The following is a 20,077-nucleotide window of genomic DNA, read 5'->3' as shown; positions in this document are numbered from 1 at the left end:
CCACATCACCGACGTCGATTTCTTCACCCGCACGCGGGAACCGTGCGTCCACCGTCACGCCCCGCAGATCCGTGAGGACCAACCAAAGAGCCTCCCGTCGCAACGTGAGGACACCGTCGTCGAACGAGAGCGTGCGCGAGATGAGATCGGCGGCGAATGACACCCGCCATCTCACGTCGAGGTCGTCGCCACTCGTGCCGCTCGAACACGCCGCCATCACCCTGCACCAACCTATTTACATTTCAAACACGCCTTCTCCTGTTCACAAAAAGGCAAAGGCCTCCTCTTAACAAAAAGGCAAAGGATACATCAAGAAGTAAATTTTCTGGTCAAGTGCTAGTCAGAAGAAGTTAGATTTGTTTAGTGAAGCCGGTAAGAGAAGTGATGTCAGATCTCAGGCCGGCAGGAGTTAGCAGCCTCCATTATACATAAGGAGGCAATCGATTTTTTTTTAGATTTTACCGGGTTAGTTAGTCAGTACGTGAGCCTCCATATGTATATTCAGCGTCAGATGAATAGTTTGGTTATAGTACTCCATTGTATGTACATGTATACTTGGTCCCAAACTCCCAGTCAAGATTTTAAATTATCCTTAGCCGTCCCATGGAACTTGACTTTGAATAATGGACGGAGGAGGTTGTGCTTGAACTACTTTGTTCCATGAAGCTTGCCTAGCTAGCTAGGCTGCTAGGGTTTAAATGTATGTTTTTTCCAGAAAAATAATCCACCAATGGACATACGTTACGTGCCAGTCATTCGTCCATCTATATAAGGCCACGGAGGGTCTACGGTAACTACACACCTGCTGCAAGCAAACCAAGCTTGCTTCGCCATCAGAACGTACACTCTTGCAGTGCGTCTTCCCAGCAGTAAAGTGAATCGTATGGCTCCTGCAGCTAATGGCTCACACGAGGACGAGGATGTGGCTGACGTGCACAAGCCCCGGCCTTACACCCCTAGCCCCTGGGGTGACTTCTTCCTCAACCACAACTCATGCACTCAATCACAGGTAATTACCAATTTGTTTTCTTACTTTCTATAACTCATCCAAAAGTCCGAACTGATGAAGAGAGACCGATAAATCTTTTCTTTAATACTGTGTTGGTAGGGTCTTGAACTCAAGACCTCTTGGCTCTTATACCATATTGAATTCATGTTCACGTCAACTCATTCAAAAGTCCGAACTGATGAAAAAAGGAGGACAATATATTTAAATATAGATGAACACCAATACAAGTCCTTAAATAGCAATTTTGTTACACATGCATGCTCCCACATCATTAAAGTTGTCGTAGCAATTGGATTTGCTTGCTTAGTCGACTAACTTATATCTGTTCTCGACAAGAGAGTTTCTCTATCATGCTACATGCTCTAGTGCAATTTGAATGGATTTTAAATCTCAGTGCTTTAATTGTATATATTCAACTTTGTGTTAGGATTGTTATTTTTTCTGTAGAAATTCCTTACGTAGTTCAAATCTTAAAGATACGTGCAATGTATTTTCTAGTACTCCCTCCATTTTTTATTTACGGCGCATATTAGTTTTGGTCAAATTAAGTCAAACTTAATAAACTTTGACAAAGTTTATAGACAAAAATATTAACATATAGGATAACAAATCAATACCATTAGATTCGTTTTTTAATATACTTTCACATTATATAGATTTGTTATTGTAAATGTTCATATTTTTTTATAAACTTGGTGAAACTTTACGAAGTTTGACTTCTATCAAATCTAATATCTAGATTAAATAAAACAAAGGAGTACAAGAGATTCACTAGTATTCCCATGTGTACATCTGTGAATGTTTCCTTAACTTTTTGAAAAGATCCTGAACCCGAGTGTGCACTCTTAGGACTTCGATATTTACAAGATGTCGTTTGTAAAGTTGGTATCCCAAAGGTACGTTGTGCTTTCTATGTAAATAGCTGTAGGGCAGTGGCCTTTTCTAGAAAATAAATTTCCAAGATGATAAATATTTCTCTATCTTGCAGTATTTGGCTATGAAGCACATGGAAACCATCAAGAAGGAACAAGTGAGAAATATCATCTTGGATGTGAAATCTTCCTCCGATTTAGTTGTGAAGATCGAGCTTATCGACACACTGGAACGCATAGGTGTGGCATATCACTACCGCGAAGATATCAATGAAATACTATGTGACATGCACGACGAACAGGGCATTGTTGACGACCTCCATATGACAGCGATGCGGTTCTACTTGTTGAGGAAGCATGGCTACCACATCTCTTCTGGTATAATTACCGTCACGAACGTTAATTACAACATACATATTTTTAAAAACAATTATTAGATATATGATATGTTTACTTGCTCACGCAGATGTGTTTCTGAAGTTTAGAGATGACAAGGGAAACTTTGCGAGCGATGATCTGGTCTCGTTGTTGGCATTGTACAATGCAGCGTATCTTAGGGTTCATGGGGAAGAAGTCCTTGATGATGCTATTGTTTTCAGCAAGAGCCGTCTACAATCTATGTTGGAACATCTAGACCCGCTGTTGGTAGAAGAGGTCCAGTGTACATTGGAAACACCCCATTTCAGGAGAGTTGAAAGAGTAGAAACAAGACGTTACATCCCGGTATATGAGAAGAAGGCTACTCGAGATGAGTGCATATTAGAGTTTGCTAAGTTGGATTTCAACATTTTGCAAACTCTTTATTGTGAGGAGTTGAAAGCTCTTACAATGTAAGAGAGTAACTAAAATATAAGTTCAAAATTGAGCAAGATAATTATTCTTTAAATACTATGTCATCTACTAATGCACATTTAATTATTACTTTGCAGTTGGTGGAATGACATTCGATCACAGTCAAATCTACAATTTGCACAAGATAGGATGGTGGAGATGCATTTTTGGATGCTTGGAGTTGTCTATGAGCCGCAATATTCCTATGCACGTATAATGCTGACAAAATTGGTCATGTTTGTGTCATTATTTGATGACCTCTATGACAACTATAGCACCACTGAAGAAAGCAACATCTTCACTGCAGCCATGGAAAGGTACATTCACCTCTTGTTTTTTCATATAATATTTATCGATCTTGCACAACAAATGGAAAGCCTAACATTAAGTCACACAAATGGAATTCCCTGACAAAATGTTGTTAGCAAAAGCTCCCCACGTGCAATTATTTCACCAACATGATCTATAGCTAGAATAATTAGATCACATATAGTTCTCTTCTATGATTAACTTGACATGTAGCCCTTTTCTCAAAAATTTATATAGAAATAATATCGCATCAAACAATATTATATACCAAATTCTAGTGACTTATTTCCTACTAGGTACGTGAGATAAATTTATTAAAATATGATCTAAATTCTTAAGATAATAGAGGCAACATTCCGTCTGCATGGCGCATTAGGTTTCTTCTTGACTTCAGCCTAATACATGATATGTGTTAATATTTTGATATAAGTATCACAAGGTTATTATCGACACATTTTGAAGTCTCGACACTTTCAAACACTTCCTATGTAGCCATACATGTTCTTGTTTTCCTCAACGGGTTTCCACGTATAAAATTAGCGGCCCAATTCTTGATCTTTACATTCCATTTGCATATGTTTTCAAGAAATGGTCAGCAATATTTAATTATACAATATTTAATTAATAAGGCATCTAGGTAACAATATTCTGTGTGACGTGGCATAGATAAAAAGGCTTCCAAGTTATCAATCCAATAACCATTTTCATGTGTGGGTCACTAAAAAGAGTTTCATCAACTACACAAGTTATGTAGCCTTGCTTGCAATAATATAAATATTTGCCATTGCAATTTATATTCAACACTATTCAGTTCAGTATCATATATTTTATCTATATTTGCACTAAACACACACTTTCTGAACCATAGGTGGGATGAACAAGCCGTGGAGAAATTCCCAGCATACTTGAAGGCATTATACATCAACATACTTAACACTACAAATGTTATTGATGAAGAGTTGAAGCGTCAGAAAAACATGCATGCTGGATTGGCAAAAAAAATGGTTAGTGCTTCTAAAAAATGTACCAAATTATCCTTAACAATGAGCTATACCACAGAAGTAAATATATATAGTATTATATTTGCCCATTCAATGCTCAAGGTTTCAAACTTAGGTATTATTTATTAATCATTCCTCAAGTATGTATAAGTACTTTGAAGCAAATAATATGTAGCTAGCTCGAATGTCATAGATTTTGTGTCAAGAGATGGGGCAAATGCATCTATGTATTAGGTATGAGATTCATGTTGTTAGCGGTAAAATTTGAAATTCGTGTGGAGGTTGGACAAGGAAATACAAATAGAAGTACTTCGTGAAAAAATTGTGCCTCCTAACTCTAATGGTTGCATAGGATAATTGATTGCTGGTTTTGGAAAGGAAGTTGGTGGAGACATGGGAACCTTAATTCATTAAATCAAAAGGAAGTTGGATACCATGCTTCGATCACAACTACAATAAATCTTCATTTTACTTTTATCTTATATAATACATCTAAAGCTACATATGAATTTTTTTGTCACTTTATTCATGTAGCACACAATTCAACAAATGTTATTAATTTTAAGATGGTTTGGTGTGTTAAACTATTGATTATATAGAAACATTAGTTTATGTTGGATTTATCTATGAATACAATTGTGTTTCAAAAGGAGAATATTTATGTTTATTGTGTCGGTATCCAATAGATCACACTGCAAAGGCAGTTTTGCAACAAACATTCTCCACACATTTCTACTTTATTTAACCTTAAAATTGCACCTTGTTTAGGTAATTGACATTGCCAAATGCTATCATGCGGAGGTTAAATGGCGGGATGAACACTACGTACCAACTAGTGTTGAAGAGCATCTACAAATTTCAATGCGCTCCAGCGCTTGTATGCAAATAATAAGCCTTGTGTTCATCTCAATGGGTGATATAACTACAAGGGTGGTTCTTGAGTGGGGTTTTACTTATCCAAAAATAATCAAATGTGTATGTATTATCAGCCGCATTGGAAATGACATGGTGTCACATGAGGTACCAACTCTCTCCATTTAAAACTTCTCGCATGTAAACCATATTTCTTTTATTTGTGGTGGTCCTAAATTAATTTAGATAGTAGTCACATAGTCCAACATGTGTGAATTAATTAAAGTATCACAATCATCCATATCTTCTTTGAGATCCTCGCCAAAGGGTAGGGCGTTCCTGGATTCTCATGCAGAGAGAGAGAGAGAGAGAGAGAGAGAGAGAGAGAGAGAGAGAGGAGGGGAGGGGAAGAGAAAACACAGATTGACACACTTTCTGAGGAACACTAGGACAAAAACCTTATTGAGGATTCAAGGATAACCGTGTAGCAACCTAACTAAACTACGAAAAAGTACCACACAATAAATGAATCATACCAATGAAGCAACATGGTTGTCCATTAGAAGCACTTGTGCCTTGACTCCAGGCAACCGACACAACTGCATTTCAAGGGTTAGGGTGTCCACGAAGCTCTGCAATAGCACGTCCAAGTAGGGAAGCAAATCCCGTGGAGTTCATTTATTGGCAGCGGACTTCCATCCAAAGCCTAGCACAACTCCACCTCACCAAATCCCTGAGGGTGAGGATCCAACAACGCAGTAGCTACTAAGTCCGCCTCAAATCCAACTGAAAATAGTCGATGCCTCCACAAAGACACCCACGAGTGTCATCATCGCCAAAATCGCACCTACTTGCAAAGATGGAGCTTTTGGGAGGGAGTCTAGGACATGCTAGTTGGATCCAAGTAACGACTATCGACTCTGGCATGGCCACACTTAATTATAGCTCCACGACACCTCATCCCCTGGCGAGATTTAGCTATCATCTAACATAACCAGCTTGCCGCCGACAACAACATCCACTTCCCTATACCATGCTAGCTTACATCTATCCACTGCCAAAAACATCCTAAGTGTAGTGTCCAGCACCACATCAGATGTACACTGAAGCTTGAGTAGTTACACATCCCAAATGGAACACATCAAATCTAGAGCGGCACTGTTGCACTAGATTCATATAACAAGTGGTGGTTAAGCTGACCAAGCAACCCTCCACCATGGTCGCGCACCATACGCCCATCACACGACCTGCTATCTACCACTGTCTTGCTACTGAGAAACCTCCCATGTCGAGACCATTCGCCGGGAACCATACATTCATATAACAAGTGGTGGTTAAGCTGTTTCCATACATTCGCCGGGAACCACGGGAACAACACGTCTACCCCACTATAGTGGCAACGACGGTGAGGGAGTACATAGGTGGCGAGCTGGCAGCTAGGGTACTTGGGAGAGTCACATCATTAATATGAAAAAACCATTTCTTGTACATTGGCATATTTATACATACACACATGCATGCATGATGAAACGTCATCTAATTAATCATGTCATTTTTTAAGCGCGAACAACTATCAGAGCACATGGCATCCACTGTACAAACTTGTACAAAAGAGCATGGGATCACGGTGGTAGAAGCCAATGAGAAGCTTAAGGTAATAATTGAAGAAGCATGGATGGACATAGTCCACGAATGCCTCCATAGGGAACATCCAATGGCACTTTTAGAGAAGGCGACTGATCTTGCCCGGACAATGGATTTCATGTACAAGCGTGAAGATGCATACACCCTCTCGTTTAGCCTCAAAGAGACATTAACTTCACTTTACGTGAATTTCATATGAACCATTTTTCGTATTTTCTCGTGGAGAAAAAAGGTGGGACATGATATGATCCCACATCACCAACTACCATGCTATATATTTTCCATGTTCTTAGATAAAGTGAGGTGTACTACGTGTTGTATTGTTTGTGTGGGAACGACATATTTTGTAGCTACTGTGTAATTTTTCTTGTCTATAATTCTATATACAAGACATGCATGTATTGTTCAGTTACTTCAGATTGTGGTTTCTTACGGTGTATCAAGCCATGCATGCACCGCTTTATTCCACACAAACCTACTATATAAACATATTGATAATTCAATTCAGAGCCCAGGCTCATGTACACCCGATGAATAGTAATATAAAAATAAATAGTAAAAATATTCAAAAAAACCTGAAACTTTTTTGCATGCAAGATGCTTTAGTGCAGCAGGTGTGTGCAAAAATTCGTTATCAAACGACATTCAGGAGCTCGCGCCAAAAAAGACAAAATCGGCAATGAACAATGCATTTTTTCAAACTTCCTCACAGACCCCGAATTTGTCTTTTTTGCGACGAGCTCCTCGAATACCCAAACTCCACAAAAATTTGCATGGGCATCACGCATTCCACCATCTGCACTTGGGTGCAGAAATGCCGTGGGATTCTGTTACAACTCACAAAATATTATTTTCATAGTGTTATCGAATTGTGTCTACTTCAGTACCCAAACTGCTTGTGGCAAAAATTTGGAATGTCATGTTTTTTGTCAGAATGAGAGATATAATATACCATTGGAGATGCCTGGACATGGAGATCACCTGTCATGTAGAAATTTTTTTCACAAAATCCTCACAGTTTATGAACAGTTTTGAAAAGAACATTTTTCCGTGTTCACTAACATGAATCGTATCTTTGACTCCATTTACATTCGGTTCTTCGGAACTATTACCATTTGGAACGGAATTGTATTGGCAGCAATTTTCGATGCAACAAGTTGGAGCTTGAATCAGACTGCTTATGCTAGTGAAGCTTTCTGATACAGCGGACCTTACCTGGGACCGACAGTGGCTGTTATTTCGAAGGGTAGAATCTAAAAAGTTTGACGAGGTTTCTTTCCACTGTTTGTACCGTGAGGAAAATGAGGTAACTGATTGCTTACCTACAATGCTCTTAGCACTAGATCTACTGCTCATAGAGTTTCTTACCTAAAAATGCTCTTAGCACTAATTCTACTACTCTATGAGTTTACCATCCTGTGAGGCCTTAACCATTCAGTTTCAGGAGACAGCGAGGCATGTCGATGGAGACACCTCTGAAGTAATTCAAGACCTATCGTAGTATGATATTTCTTTGCTTTTACAGGATTCAGTTTCAAGAGGTGGCGAGGAAGTTTGGGTCGTTGATGTGAGGCCTTGACCATTCAGTTTCAAGATGCGGCGAGGAACTTTGGCCTGTCGATGGATGAGCATTCAGGAATACAAGGATGAAAACTTACTTGCTGTCTTCTTTTGGTGTGAATTCTTATAATTTGCAACTCAAATCTGTTCAGACGTCCGGACTGCCATCTTAGTATGTCTTTGGCTATTGTGAATCGTGGTTTTGTATGAACTAGGAAACATGCCCGTGCATTGCAACGGGAAAGAAAAACGCTTGTCCCTGGCATGATAAGCACAATGTTCTTGCTTCGCTATGGAGAAACCACGAGTTGTCATGAATCAAGGTTGCCTCGGTTCGGCAACTGTGTCGCGAGACACTCGATGGCAAAAACGGTGGTCAATTTACGGTAATGTTCTCTAGGATGATGGTTCAAGACAAGAGACGCGCTGCGCTGACGCGTGACCAGATCGGCGGGATCAAGACCACGATGGCAGCGTGATGCGTGCCGCACATGCCATCGGTTGTGGCGTTTCTATTCCCATGACCTCCCTCCATTCTCTGCTTCCCAATCTTATCATCCTCGTCGTCATCTTCCTGATCACGGCCTCCAATAGCTTCATCTCCCGCTCCTTCCACTGGAGTTCCAGCCCTTGGCGCACCATGCCCGCAAGTGTGATCCGCAGCGTACATACAGGGACGAGGTTTGAAGAAAGGAATAGTACATGATGGAGGTTTTCGAAGCGTAAATGAATTCCACCTATGGTGAGACGGTCTAAGCTCCCTGTCTTTCTGCAGGATCCTTGGTTGGATGAGTTGGTTCGTGAGTCCTCGCAGCCATGGTTCGAATCCTCTACGCATGCTAAATTTTTTTTGAGGGCCTGTAACGAAGGTACCAGACGAAACAAAAACCACAGGAGACCGGTAACAACCAGACGAAACGGATTAAAAAGGACGTACCAAAGCAAAACGATGACAAAAAAATTGGAGAAACAATCGTCCACCCTACACGTGAAAACCAATCTTTTTTCTAACTTTATTAGAAAGACATTCGATTAAAGACTAATGATTGGTTTGAGTAGATCGGTTATACATGTTTATGTGCACATATTACTTGTAATATGGTAGAGATGCAAAAAAATATTGTTTGAATTGGGCACATGATGATGTGTGGAGCATGGTGGCCGATTGATCTTCCGAAAGCTGACGGCATGCATGGCAGTTGTGCTCGTCCAACACAGATGTGTGTGTGTTTTTTACTGCGAGCATATGCGCACATGCTTTTTAGTTGGGGCTCTTCTTTTTTAGCTTTAATTTTTCCGCATGTTTTTTGAAGTTATTTTTTAGGGTTGGTTTTTTAAGCTTTCAGGAGGCTGATTGATTGCACGATACATGCACATGTAGATGCGTATGTTCTTTTTTCTAACTGAGAGGAGGATACGTACATATGGTCAAGTGCGCGATACTTAAACACCAGGCTATCATTACTCCACTGGCTAGCGTTCTAAGCTTTGTTGTGTGAGCTCTTGGGTTTGAATCATCGTGGTGCAGTATTATTTTTGCGTCCGTCTGATTTTTTGGCGGAAACGAATTAGGGAGCAAAAAAGAAAACGACGGACGAAAAAGCCTGTGGGTCCACCGTAAACGATATTTTGTGGTGAAAGAGATAGAGATTAGGTAGGGATAGAGATTAGAATTGGTTCAACCGTTGAAAGCCCGTTAGGCTGGAGAAAGTTGGAACACACTGTAATACAAACAGAAGGCATTGCAGTTGCTGCGGGATTGGGTGTATCTTGGGACAGACCTATGCTTACTCTGGAGTGTGCTCCACATTCTTGGTTTTTGTCAAGGATACGTCAAGAAAGACTATCAGGATCATAGATAGAAGATACTAAGATGGCAACATTTCTTTACACATTACCCACGGCTGCACCAGCCAAGACATCGCATTTGGTTGGTTCGCAGTCGCACTGACAGATTTGCTATCCGTACGTGATGCGTCAATCAGAATTTGGTAGACACTTCCGTAGCCTTGCATTATAGCAAAAATAATGTCATTGTGGTTGATGTGAGCATTTTTCGGTAACATTGATGGATATAAATATTCCTGCGTCGTGGGGCAAAAGAAAAATTCGTACATCAACCAGTGGGAGACGCTGAAAGTTGGAGAGGTAAAATAACAGACGACCTGATGATCCTTGTGCCCTACTACCAAGCAAAAGACATCTTCGGTACGATAAATGATGCACGCACGCATATGTCTCTCCAAGCAACAGAAGGATAAATGTTCTAAACAAATAGAAGGATAATTAACTTCCGAAAATTTAGTTAGTTTGTCTGATGTAAGTTGAGAGAAGAAGACAGGAAAAATAAAATATGGATGAAAAAGGGAATAATTGGCTTCGCCCGGGTTTGAACCGGAGACCTTCAGTGTGTTAGACTGACGTGATAACCAACTACACCACGAAACCAACTTCGAATTTATTTGACTTACAGGTTAGTTGTTTATCTTACTGTCATCACCTCGTTTTTTTTCAGTTGAGAAACTAGCCCTAATTACATGGCTGTGTTACAATGAATACCAGCACCTTCTGACAGATTTATATGAACTAAACATGGCTTCCTTCAACAGTTCAGCTAACGAAGCCGCAAACCGCATGGGTCTTTCTGATACTGCCAAAACATATCCAGTTTTTTTGTAAGTTCATGACGTTTTCTTCTCAAAACATGCAACGTTAGGACTTTATTTGGAGAAACCTGTTGCATATGGTCAGCTGCAAGTCTATGTATCTCTGTGAGTTACATGAACTTTTGGACCTTACTATATATATAAGTATGTTTAATCATAACTTTAGAGGATGCCACACCTACCAACACATGGGTCGGGTAGCCATGTCGGCCACAAATGGGGCCCACACAGCCTTCCACGTAGGATGTGTGGCCAACCCACATGGGCCCCACAAAGGGACATCGGGTCCCTCCATTCGCCGCATGGTCTACCTATGCCCCTGGTCGGTGACCCAATTATCGTGTAATTCTTCACTGCTTACACTTTGTGATCCGAAACGAAAGTGTCCGCAGCCCTGCATCGGCACCCGACTGTAGGGCAAATTCGCTGCCTTCCTCATCGACCATTGATTCGCCGCTCCCATGATAAGTTGTGAGTAGCCGATCTCCTGGACTACAGGTTTGTCACACTATCTATATAGCATCTTCTCTCATGAACCTATAAAAAGATAGCTTTCCTGCTAGGTACAAATCGTTGCACTTGGGGTCCCAATGTAAGCAAGTAGACTCATTCCCATCTTCCTTAGTGTATTTCCTATCAAATTTTGTGATGGCCCTTTTGTGAAGGGGTCTAACGGATTCTTTGCTGTTTGTGATATCACTCTAGAGTCTCTTGATTTCTTAGCATATTTCAGTCTTCTCTTCGAATGCATTGAGGACTTCATATTATCCTTAGAACTATTCAATTTGACAATTACATTTTGATAGTCGTGAGGATGGCCAAAATTGGTTTCTCAACCACCGGCATGTCTACAAAAAACTCATTAAGTTATTCCGCTTCAACGGTGGTTCTATCCAATGTTGTGAGTTCAGCTTCCACTCTTGACCTCACTAAGATGGTTTACTTACCTGCCTAAACAAATGGCCTGCTTACAATATATTTCCATAAAATAGCGGCACTTCCAAGTGTGGAAAATTTTCCACGTGGCCTTTATCTCATAAGGATCTAAGATCCAATTCGACCCATAGTTCCCTTTAGATTGTGCATGACTTTTTTTTCGAGACCACATCAATGACATCTCCAGGTCCCGTTCCCGGCTACACCCAGGTGGGGACTCGAGGGGATATATGGAAAGATCATGGGTTTTATGGTTGTAGGGAGATATTTTCCACTTAAATCATGAGATTGCCTGATGTAGCGGATCCCCGAAACATGATGGATATAGCTGCCAAACTAACGGTCATAGCCCGCATGTATAAATAGAAGGCAAAACCTCCTCAACATCACGCTGATAGGAAAACTGCTATCTTTTGTCAACTTGTGATTTGGATACAGTTTGTGCACGATTGTACAAGGCTCTTTCAATATTGTTTCTCTTTAGGAAAACAAGAGTTACCCAGTCAATTAGATGACAACCAAACAATTCAGCAGAAATTGTGCATGACAATATTAACAAGCTTAGGGGGTGTTTGTTTTCAGGGACTTTTTGGTGTAGGGACTAGAAAAAGTCCCTAACAAACCAAACAGGGTGGGACTTTTTTGGGACTTTTTGCTAAAAGTCCTTAGAAGCACCTCCTTGAGAGTCTTTTTTAAAAAGTCCCAGGGACTAGAAAAAGTCACAGGACTAGAGAAACAAACACCACCTTAGCATTCACATCCTTTTGATAAGTAGAGTATGATGATATTTACAGTTAATTGCCATGGCAAAAGAATGAGTTTAACTGTTGTGCGCCGTGTATATTGCAAATGTAGATTACAAGAACATAAAAAATGTAAGAAAGAAATCTCGCTGTTGCTTGTGTTCATGAACCTGTAAATCATTGGATCACTGCACTTCAGCTTCAGAACAGATGCAAGACTTCCCAGAAGAGTAGTGGATGTAAATCCACGCATTTTGTTCAGATCTGTGATAAGATTGTCATGGGGGGCAGTGACCCTGATGCAGAAATGTTGAATCTCTTTCCTTTTGGATCCTTCTCCTATATTCATATATTCTATACATCAACAAGAAGATAAATGTGTGTCCCAATCATGTGTCTTTGCTTTAGCCCTTTGCCATCCGTTCAGCAAACCATGTTTTCCAGTCTGTAACGTTTTCATCGCCATTTGCCACCTGAAGTAACACGGAACATAAGAAGCTGCGCATAAACCCTTCCCTCGTGCACCGCGGAATAGTGAACAAGGTTCAGACATGTATAATTTATACCTCAACTAAACTGGGGAATTGCCCAAAGCTATGATACCATGTATTGATGTAATTTTTTTTTGACACATTTTAAAGTTATGGGTGTGATTTGTGGCATTGTCCATGACATTTGGATTGCGCTTGTGAAATTTGGCACTCCCATTCTAGAATCCTAGATCAGGCACTGGGTTCATAGAACACTACTTTCATCATATATAGCAGCGTATTGGGAATGAATAATGTTCAAGCTCCTACATGAGCCTTTCTTGAGCTAATTACCTCGAATATGAGTGTTGTCTGGGGAATGGCATCCAGGGCCTCCACACAAATTGTAGCAGCATCCTCTCTGCTTATTTTCCCCTTGGCTGCTATACCCTGTGTATTTCATGGATAATATGAAAAGATACTCATGCCTCAAAGAAACAAAAGAAATATAATTATCTATATTTACTATGTCTATGCTACGTGCAAATTACTTCCTTTTTGCAAGAAATTTGCAAATTACATGATACGTCCAATGAACCTAGTGGATTAATCATACATGACAAAGACCATGGCGTCAGTGCCCTGTCTGGCTGTGTGGTTTATTGTACAGCTTTAGCTTTACTCACTGAAAGTTGTTAGTCTAAATTACGCAACACTATTGGAGAGATAAGGTAGCTTTGTGTGCTGGCAGTCTGGTACCTCGGTAAAATTGAACCCCTTCTCACCACCCGGAGTGGTCTCCAGAGAAGCACTCCTGATTATCGTAGACGGGATGCCAGATGCAAGAACCAATTCTTCGTCTCGCTCGGCTAGCTTCCTTAGCTTGCTGTTCATAATAGCTTGGAGCCCACCGCTATTTCTGTAGACAGATAGCTGCATTTTATCAAGATCTTTTATGGTAGTGACTAAAAACTAGGCTGAACCGGGTAACCCAAGGTTACAAGAGAGGAGTAAACCTGGGATAGCAGGACGATGTGTTCGACACCTTTTAGGTCAATCTGGTCAGAAAAGAAGCCATCCTGTTGAAAATTTGCAATAGAAGGTCAAGGCAATCAAGGCTTTGTATGCAGAAGAGGCCTTTTTGCCACAAGGAAAAGGAAGTCTTGAAACAGTTCTGACGTAAGTATCGAACACACAACTAAATTCCACAGATAAACATTGAAGAAATCAATCCATAAGTACCACCAGATACACTTTACAAACTTTTGATTCTCATACGTCTACATGGATAAACCTCATGCCACACAGGAATCTCCAAACACAAGAGCACGTCTCAATAACGCCAAAAGGTTGGGAAGACAAAAAATACATCAAACGATGAGCTTGAGTAACTCATTTATGCGACAAGCAATCAATAATTATGCATAGAACGGAAATAGTAGGATTATGCCAGAAAAGTTTCATAAATGAATAAACAATGAACATTGAGTGGAAACGTACGTCGGTTGGACAAATTACAGCACGAACACCCCTTAATGTTTTCTTTATGAAGGACTTATCTTCGATGTTGCCAACCATGCACTACAAGGAAACCAAAACAAGGAATGTTAAGACAAGTCACTATTTATCAGAGAAAAATGATGAAAAATAGCATACGATAAATAACCAGAATTTTTTAGGTGAGAATTCAAAATTGTCACCTCTACGTAAGTTCCAAAAGCTTCTTCAGTTGATCGTTTGTCCTTCACTAATGCTTTTATTCTGGCCCTTTTCAGAATTAGTGATAATATCACCATCTGAAAATACAAGCAAATCAAAGTTCAGGAATTGAGAAAATCTAATCAAGCTGTACATACGCAATTGAGACATTGCGATATTCACTGAGAAACGACAGAAATAGCAACAGAGAACTCTGGAATTTAATAATGGGGAAAATATGAAGGCGACATCTGAGGATATATGAACAACAGTTGAGTCTTTTGGAAATGATTTGAATATCCTAGAGTAGTTTCACAAAAAGAATTTGCAGAAAGAACACTTTTACATTAGTAGAATAAAAGTTTTACATTGTAAAGAAAATCTTGTGTAAGTGTCAAAATATTGCCTTAAGAGACTGATAGTTTGGCTTTGGACAGACATGTCAGTAAGAATAGAATATATATTGTTCAGCTCATAGCACAAGAATACAGAAGAAATTGGGGTATAGTGACTAGTGACATACTGAAGATAGGACCGGATAGCATTTTCTGCACTGATTGGAAACAGGAACTTGAAGAACAAATCAAACCTGTCCAATCTCACTCTCGCCATTGGTAACTAGCACGGCATCTCGAGGCTCCTCGATATCTATTCTCATCACAAAACATGCCAACAAATAAGAAATAATGACAACAAGATGGTATACAGATTATGGATTTTTTTTTGTTTATGCACCTGAAGACTCATCCTCCTCGCCCTCGGCACCCCCATCCTTGGGAAGCAAATCGGGTGCTCCATACCACTTCCTCAACTTCGGACCGCCTGTACAAAAAGGTTTCAGAGAATACAACCTGACAGTCAATAGCAGAAAACCTGCACGAATAGACTCGATCCAACAAAATTTAATATTCGGCTTACCTCATTATGGAGTAATACATGTATTTGTGCATGAAATTGATTTACTTACTCAGCATGGCATTATCATTTGATGGAATGTAGTTAAGTATTATATATGCTTAAGGTAACTGCTCGATTATCAATGAAATATAATATACTTTGCATGCTATTGGAAGACTGCCCAGGTACATTAATAGTTGGGGGAAATAGATCATGGATTAGGTTACGGACCTAATAGCGACATATATGATTAGTGGAATTTAGACATGATCATGATGATTGCTCACAGGTGTGACTACAAAGATAGAATCCTTTCACATATAAACTATAATGTGATTGGTAGTTTAATCTGGACTCTATTTTGAAACTAGTTTAAATTTGGGAATCTTCTCTATATAAGAGACGTCTCTTTTGAAATGCAATATAAGAATGTCTCTACCCCTTAGCCTCGGGTATACAATTGGGAGCGGCACCATGAAAAAATGCAGAAAAATAGGGTTAGACTACAAACATATTCCCAACAACCATTACATATCAAGTATAAAAAGTTGATTCTTAGTGATCATTGCATCGGACGTGTCTCTAAAACACAATCCAAACATGTAACCACTGCGTGTACAAGTGAAAGACTACTCTCTCTCGCTTCTGTACTGATCGTCGAGCATCACCGGGGAGCCACAAACCCGCGTTCTCGCCCCTATCACCTCCCATCTCTACCTCCTTGCCCATAGCAGGCGTCGCTGGGCAAAGCCCGTGCAGCGTCGGCGCTGGCGGGGCTGCTCAACATCGGCATGGTTCTAGCGACACAGGCCTGGAGTGGATGCTTGCATTGGCTTTCTCAGCGAGGGCTTGTTTTCATCGACGATGTTGAAGCTCTTTGCAGTGCGACAACTCCCCTATGGTGGGGCACGACATCCTATTGGTATGGCTACGGCTGGTCATGAGCGTCAAGGAAGCAGGGTAGCAGGCTCCGATGAGCCTGGATCTAGGAGATCTTTCTCTAGTTGTAGATTTTGCAGTCCCCGTTGGGCCGATGGGCCTGAGCTAGGCATATCAGATAGCTGCAAACGATTAGGGAGGGGAGTTCAGTGGTCCAACTAGTCTCGAGGCTTGGGCGGGTGGAGAGCAAGGCAGCATCGGGTGAAAGCTCCGCCTTTGGCTAATGGTCAGGGTAGGCAACAGAGACACACTTAAACGCCGCTTCCTTTTTGAAGGCGTCGCAAAGGATCTGGAGGTTGGTGCCCTCCGGTGGCGGTGGACGTCACTCGGTCATGGTGGCACAGCGTCTTCAATCCTGACAAAAGGGGATAGGGATCCCCTTCCCGGCGGCAGTGGCCTGACGGAAGTTGGAGACGCCTGGTTACCAATGTCGTCGATGCTCTATCCCCCTTGCCTCTCTTCGTCTTTGCTCAGTGCCCTGCTGCCTCGTCTTCGGCGTCGAGATTTCGGAAGCTCTCCTTCTCCAACTAGTTGGGCGTGGACAGCGACGGTGTTGCTGGCTAGGTTTAGCCCGAATCTAGGTGGTCGCCCATTGTCCACCTTGCGATGTGAGGGGGCCATTCTTCTCGCCTGAATCTCGACCGTGCGGCATCTTTCTATCCAAGGCGAAGAGGTAGGGTCCCCCTTTGGTGATAGAGAAGGAAGATGTTGTGTCCCGTCCTTCCCTATGTGCTACCTGGTGCACTGTCCACCTTCGACGGTAGGCTATGTCCTGCCCTGCTGCTCCGACCTTGATTTCTATGATCCTAGCGTGGAGTGCTTAGCATGTGCAAGCAGTAATCTTCATTTTCCTTTCCTTGGTTGCTTGTGGAGGCTGTAGTTGATGTTTGCTTTCCGGTGTCCCCTGTTGTACCAGTCTGGCCGTTCTTGTTTGAATCATGTGTTGTAATTCCAGGCCGGTTGATGGCTATGTTAATTCAAAGCCAGGCTCTTCGCGAGCCTATGTTCTAGAAAAAAGGTGTGGTGCTTGTCATTCCTCCCAGAGAACCCCGAGGGGGAGTGGCAACGGCCTCGAGCACTACTTTTTCTTGAAGATGTCACCAAGGCATGGTGCTCACCGTTCCAACCAGACAACCACGAGGCGGAAACCTCAGATTTCCCCGGAGTAGAACCGATGGTGGTGTTTTTGCATCATGCTCCCCTTGGGGGTGACGTTCTTGCAATTGTTATAGTTTGGAGGGGCCGATGGATGGTGTGAGGATGGTGACGATCGTCAGGGCGGACCCGACAATGATGACGGTGGTGAGCAATGTCGAGATAGCAGCAATGGTTGCGGTAGTCGGCCCTTCCATGTGTCCGCTGGATTATGTCAGTTTGTTCATTGATGTGCAGGCACGGCTGCACCATCAGAGCTTGGTTGGTTATAATGGCAGGTGATAAGTGGTCTATTTGGTGATCTTTTGCGGCCCCGGTCTTGCATATTTCTCCTTCATATCTCGCCATCAGATTGGAGATGCACAATGGGCTATGCGTGTGGCCGATTGCTTGGCATGTATTATCTTCATGTGGTTTCTCACAGCCTCTGCGGTGTGGGCTTTGTTGACGGACGTTTGCATAGAAATTGCAGTCGCTTGCTCAAAGCGAACCAGAGAGTGACGATGATGACACCAATCGTGCAACCTCAATGATATATTCTTCACAGCAATGTTGTGTTGTAGCTTTTGTATGCCTGATCCACGGCTTTGACGGCCTTCACCCGGTTTTCTGCTAATTAACCCGGTAACTCTCTTCTTCTTAAGTTGCCTTGTTTAAAAAAACATGTACACCCACTTTTCAGGCGACGAAACATTTACCGAGCCCCCGACTCAAAAAAAAAAAAACATTTACCGAGGCCCAATAAATATTTGCATTCGCACAAGAACGCTGAACATTGGCTCTACAGCTGACATAAATCCGTAGATGCAGGAAGGAACGCGCGGTAACGAGAGAGGTTTCAGGCATTACCCTCGATGTAGTCGAGGATGCGATCGGTGAAGCTGGCATCGTCCCTGCTCTTGGACCGCGCGACGGCGAGAAGCGGCCGCCTTCTCGGCGAGAACAAGGGGCGACCGGGACGGAGAGGAAGGGGACGTGCCGGCTGCGGCGTGGACGGCGGGAGCAGGGGAGGGGCGCGCATTTGGGGAGCCGCCGGCGGCGGATTTCGCGTGCGTGAGTGACTGGTTGGTTTTGCGGCGAGGAGGTGGAGGATAAGGCGATTGCATTGCGAGGGTGGAAAGCCGCGAAACTCTTGGTCCAGAGGAGGAAGGGCTGGGACTTGGGCCGGGTTGGGTCGCTGCTTTGTGTATCACGCCGGGCCGCCGGCGGGCTTGGGCCGTGCCAGGCCGCCTTCAGTTCCTCCAGGAACAGGTCGCGTAAGCTATATGAACCCAAGTTTCAGTATGAGGATAACAGCAATCAGAGTGGCGCAGCGGAAGCGTGGTGGGCCCATAACCCACAGGTCCCAAGATCGAAACTTGGCTCTGATAATTTCTTTTTTTGTTTTCAAATTTGAAACTTTCATTTGTTTTTTCATTGAGCCAAATCTGTATACACTTCATACATATATTTCAGCCATTTTGCCGCATTCTGTCAATGTTCGTGGCCAACTGATTTTTTTTTCTTGCTTTCCTCAAGCATCACGTTTAAATCTCAATACTGCAAACTACTGTATGTAATTAATACATGGAGTGTTGTTCGGGAAAAGCAGGAGCAAAGGCAGAGCCATTCTCAACTAGCCAGCACACGCTAGCATTTTATACTAATTGTTATTATCTGTGTTGAAGAATATGGGATCAATTCGAGATCCAGACGGCTTTTATGATTGTTATTATCTGTGTATGCATATCAGCATATGCTAGCATTTTCAGAACAACATGTTAAAAGCAAACCTGAACCTGTTTTGGCTTTATCGTTCCTCAATCTCAACCTGTTTTGGCCTATCATTTCACTTTTTGTTGACTGCTTGGTTCGGTTTCGCTGATTACATAACATGCCTGCTTTTGGGGTTGACATCGTCTGCTCCATTCTTCAAGCTGATTCAAAAAGTCTCAGATATGTAAAAAGGTCCTTGTAAGCAAGAAAAAAAAACATGTTATCTGTCATAGAGCACTATGTTCATGAGAAAGACCGGTGACATGAATCCCAAATTGGTTTATTACCTTCTTCAGTTTCGGCCAATATGCCACTGAAGAAATCTTATCTCATTTTCTAGAGCAGATTTTTCTGAGCCTCCTACCTTGAGAAGTAGATGCGTCACTATCAACCAACTTAACTTCCAGAGCATTTTTCCGGTTCTGCGTACGTGACTCGCATAGTAAGATAGGCATTGCACAATATTGGATCGCACCTCCAAGATTGAACCCCAACTCGCACAACATGCAAAGTTTCTAGGACTGAATTAAAGAAATTATTTCTACGACTGAATTAAACAAATTAGCAAAGTGAATATCTGCAAGATACAAGTATTATCTGAACTCGCATTTTCCCTGTACATATGCAATAACACACTTATGCATGTGAAGGAACCTGTGCTAGATGTGGGTCAACTCAAATTAACTGAAACCATACGTGTATAACAAAATAAACTTGACACTTAGATCTTCAGCTTACGT

The 20,077-nt window shown here is 41.8% G+C and overlaps 1 protein-coding gene, 1 non-coding gene and 1 pseudogene across 2 annotated transcripts; 1 reads left to right on the top strand and 2 right to left on the bottom strand.

The window, feature by feature from the left end:
- The first annotated feature begins 899 nt into the window (after positions 1–899).
- LOC119321891 lies at positions 900–6,717 on the top strand (annotated as a pseudogene).
- Positions 6,718–10,452: 3,735 nt separating this feature from the next.
- TRNAV-AAC lies at positions 10,453–10,526 on the bottom strand. Its single transcript has one exon. It is a non-coding gene; the product is annotated as a tRNA-Val (tRNA).
- A 1,882-nt stretch (positions 10,527–12,408) lies between these two features.
- LOC119324478 lies at positions 12,409–18,672 on the bottom strand. The gene is made up of 9 exons (XM_037598272.1): positions 18,432–18,672; positions 15,327–15,413; positions 15,181–15,239; positions 14,594–14,689; positions 14,394–14,474; positions 13,910–13,972; positions 13,653–13,826; positions 13,248–13,343; positions 12,409–12,896 (listed from the first exon to the last, which is right to left on the bottom strand). The coding sequence occupies exons 1-9, from the start codon at positions 18,601–18,603 to the stop codon at positions 12,828–12,830; spliced, it is 897 nt and encodes a 298-aa protein (XP_037454169.1). The 5' UTR covers positions 18,604–18,672; the 3' UTR covers positions 12,409–12,827.
- Positions 18,673–20,077: the final 1,405 nt, after the last annotated feature.

This window comes from Triticum dicoccoides, chromosome 6B, assembly GCF_002162155.2.
Source record: "Triticum dicoccoides isolate Atlit2015 ecotype Zavitan chromosome 6B, WEW_v2.0, whole genome shotgun sequence".
Classification (NCBI taxonomy): domain Eukaryota; kingdom Viridiplantae; phylum Streptophyta; class Magnoliopsida; order Poales; family Poaceae; genus Triticum; species Triticum dicoccoides.
This window is presented reverse-complemented; position numbering and strand designations above follow the sequence as displayed.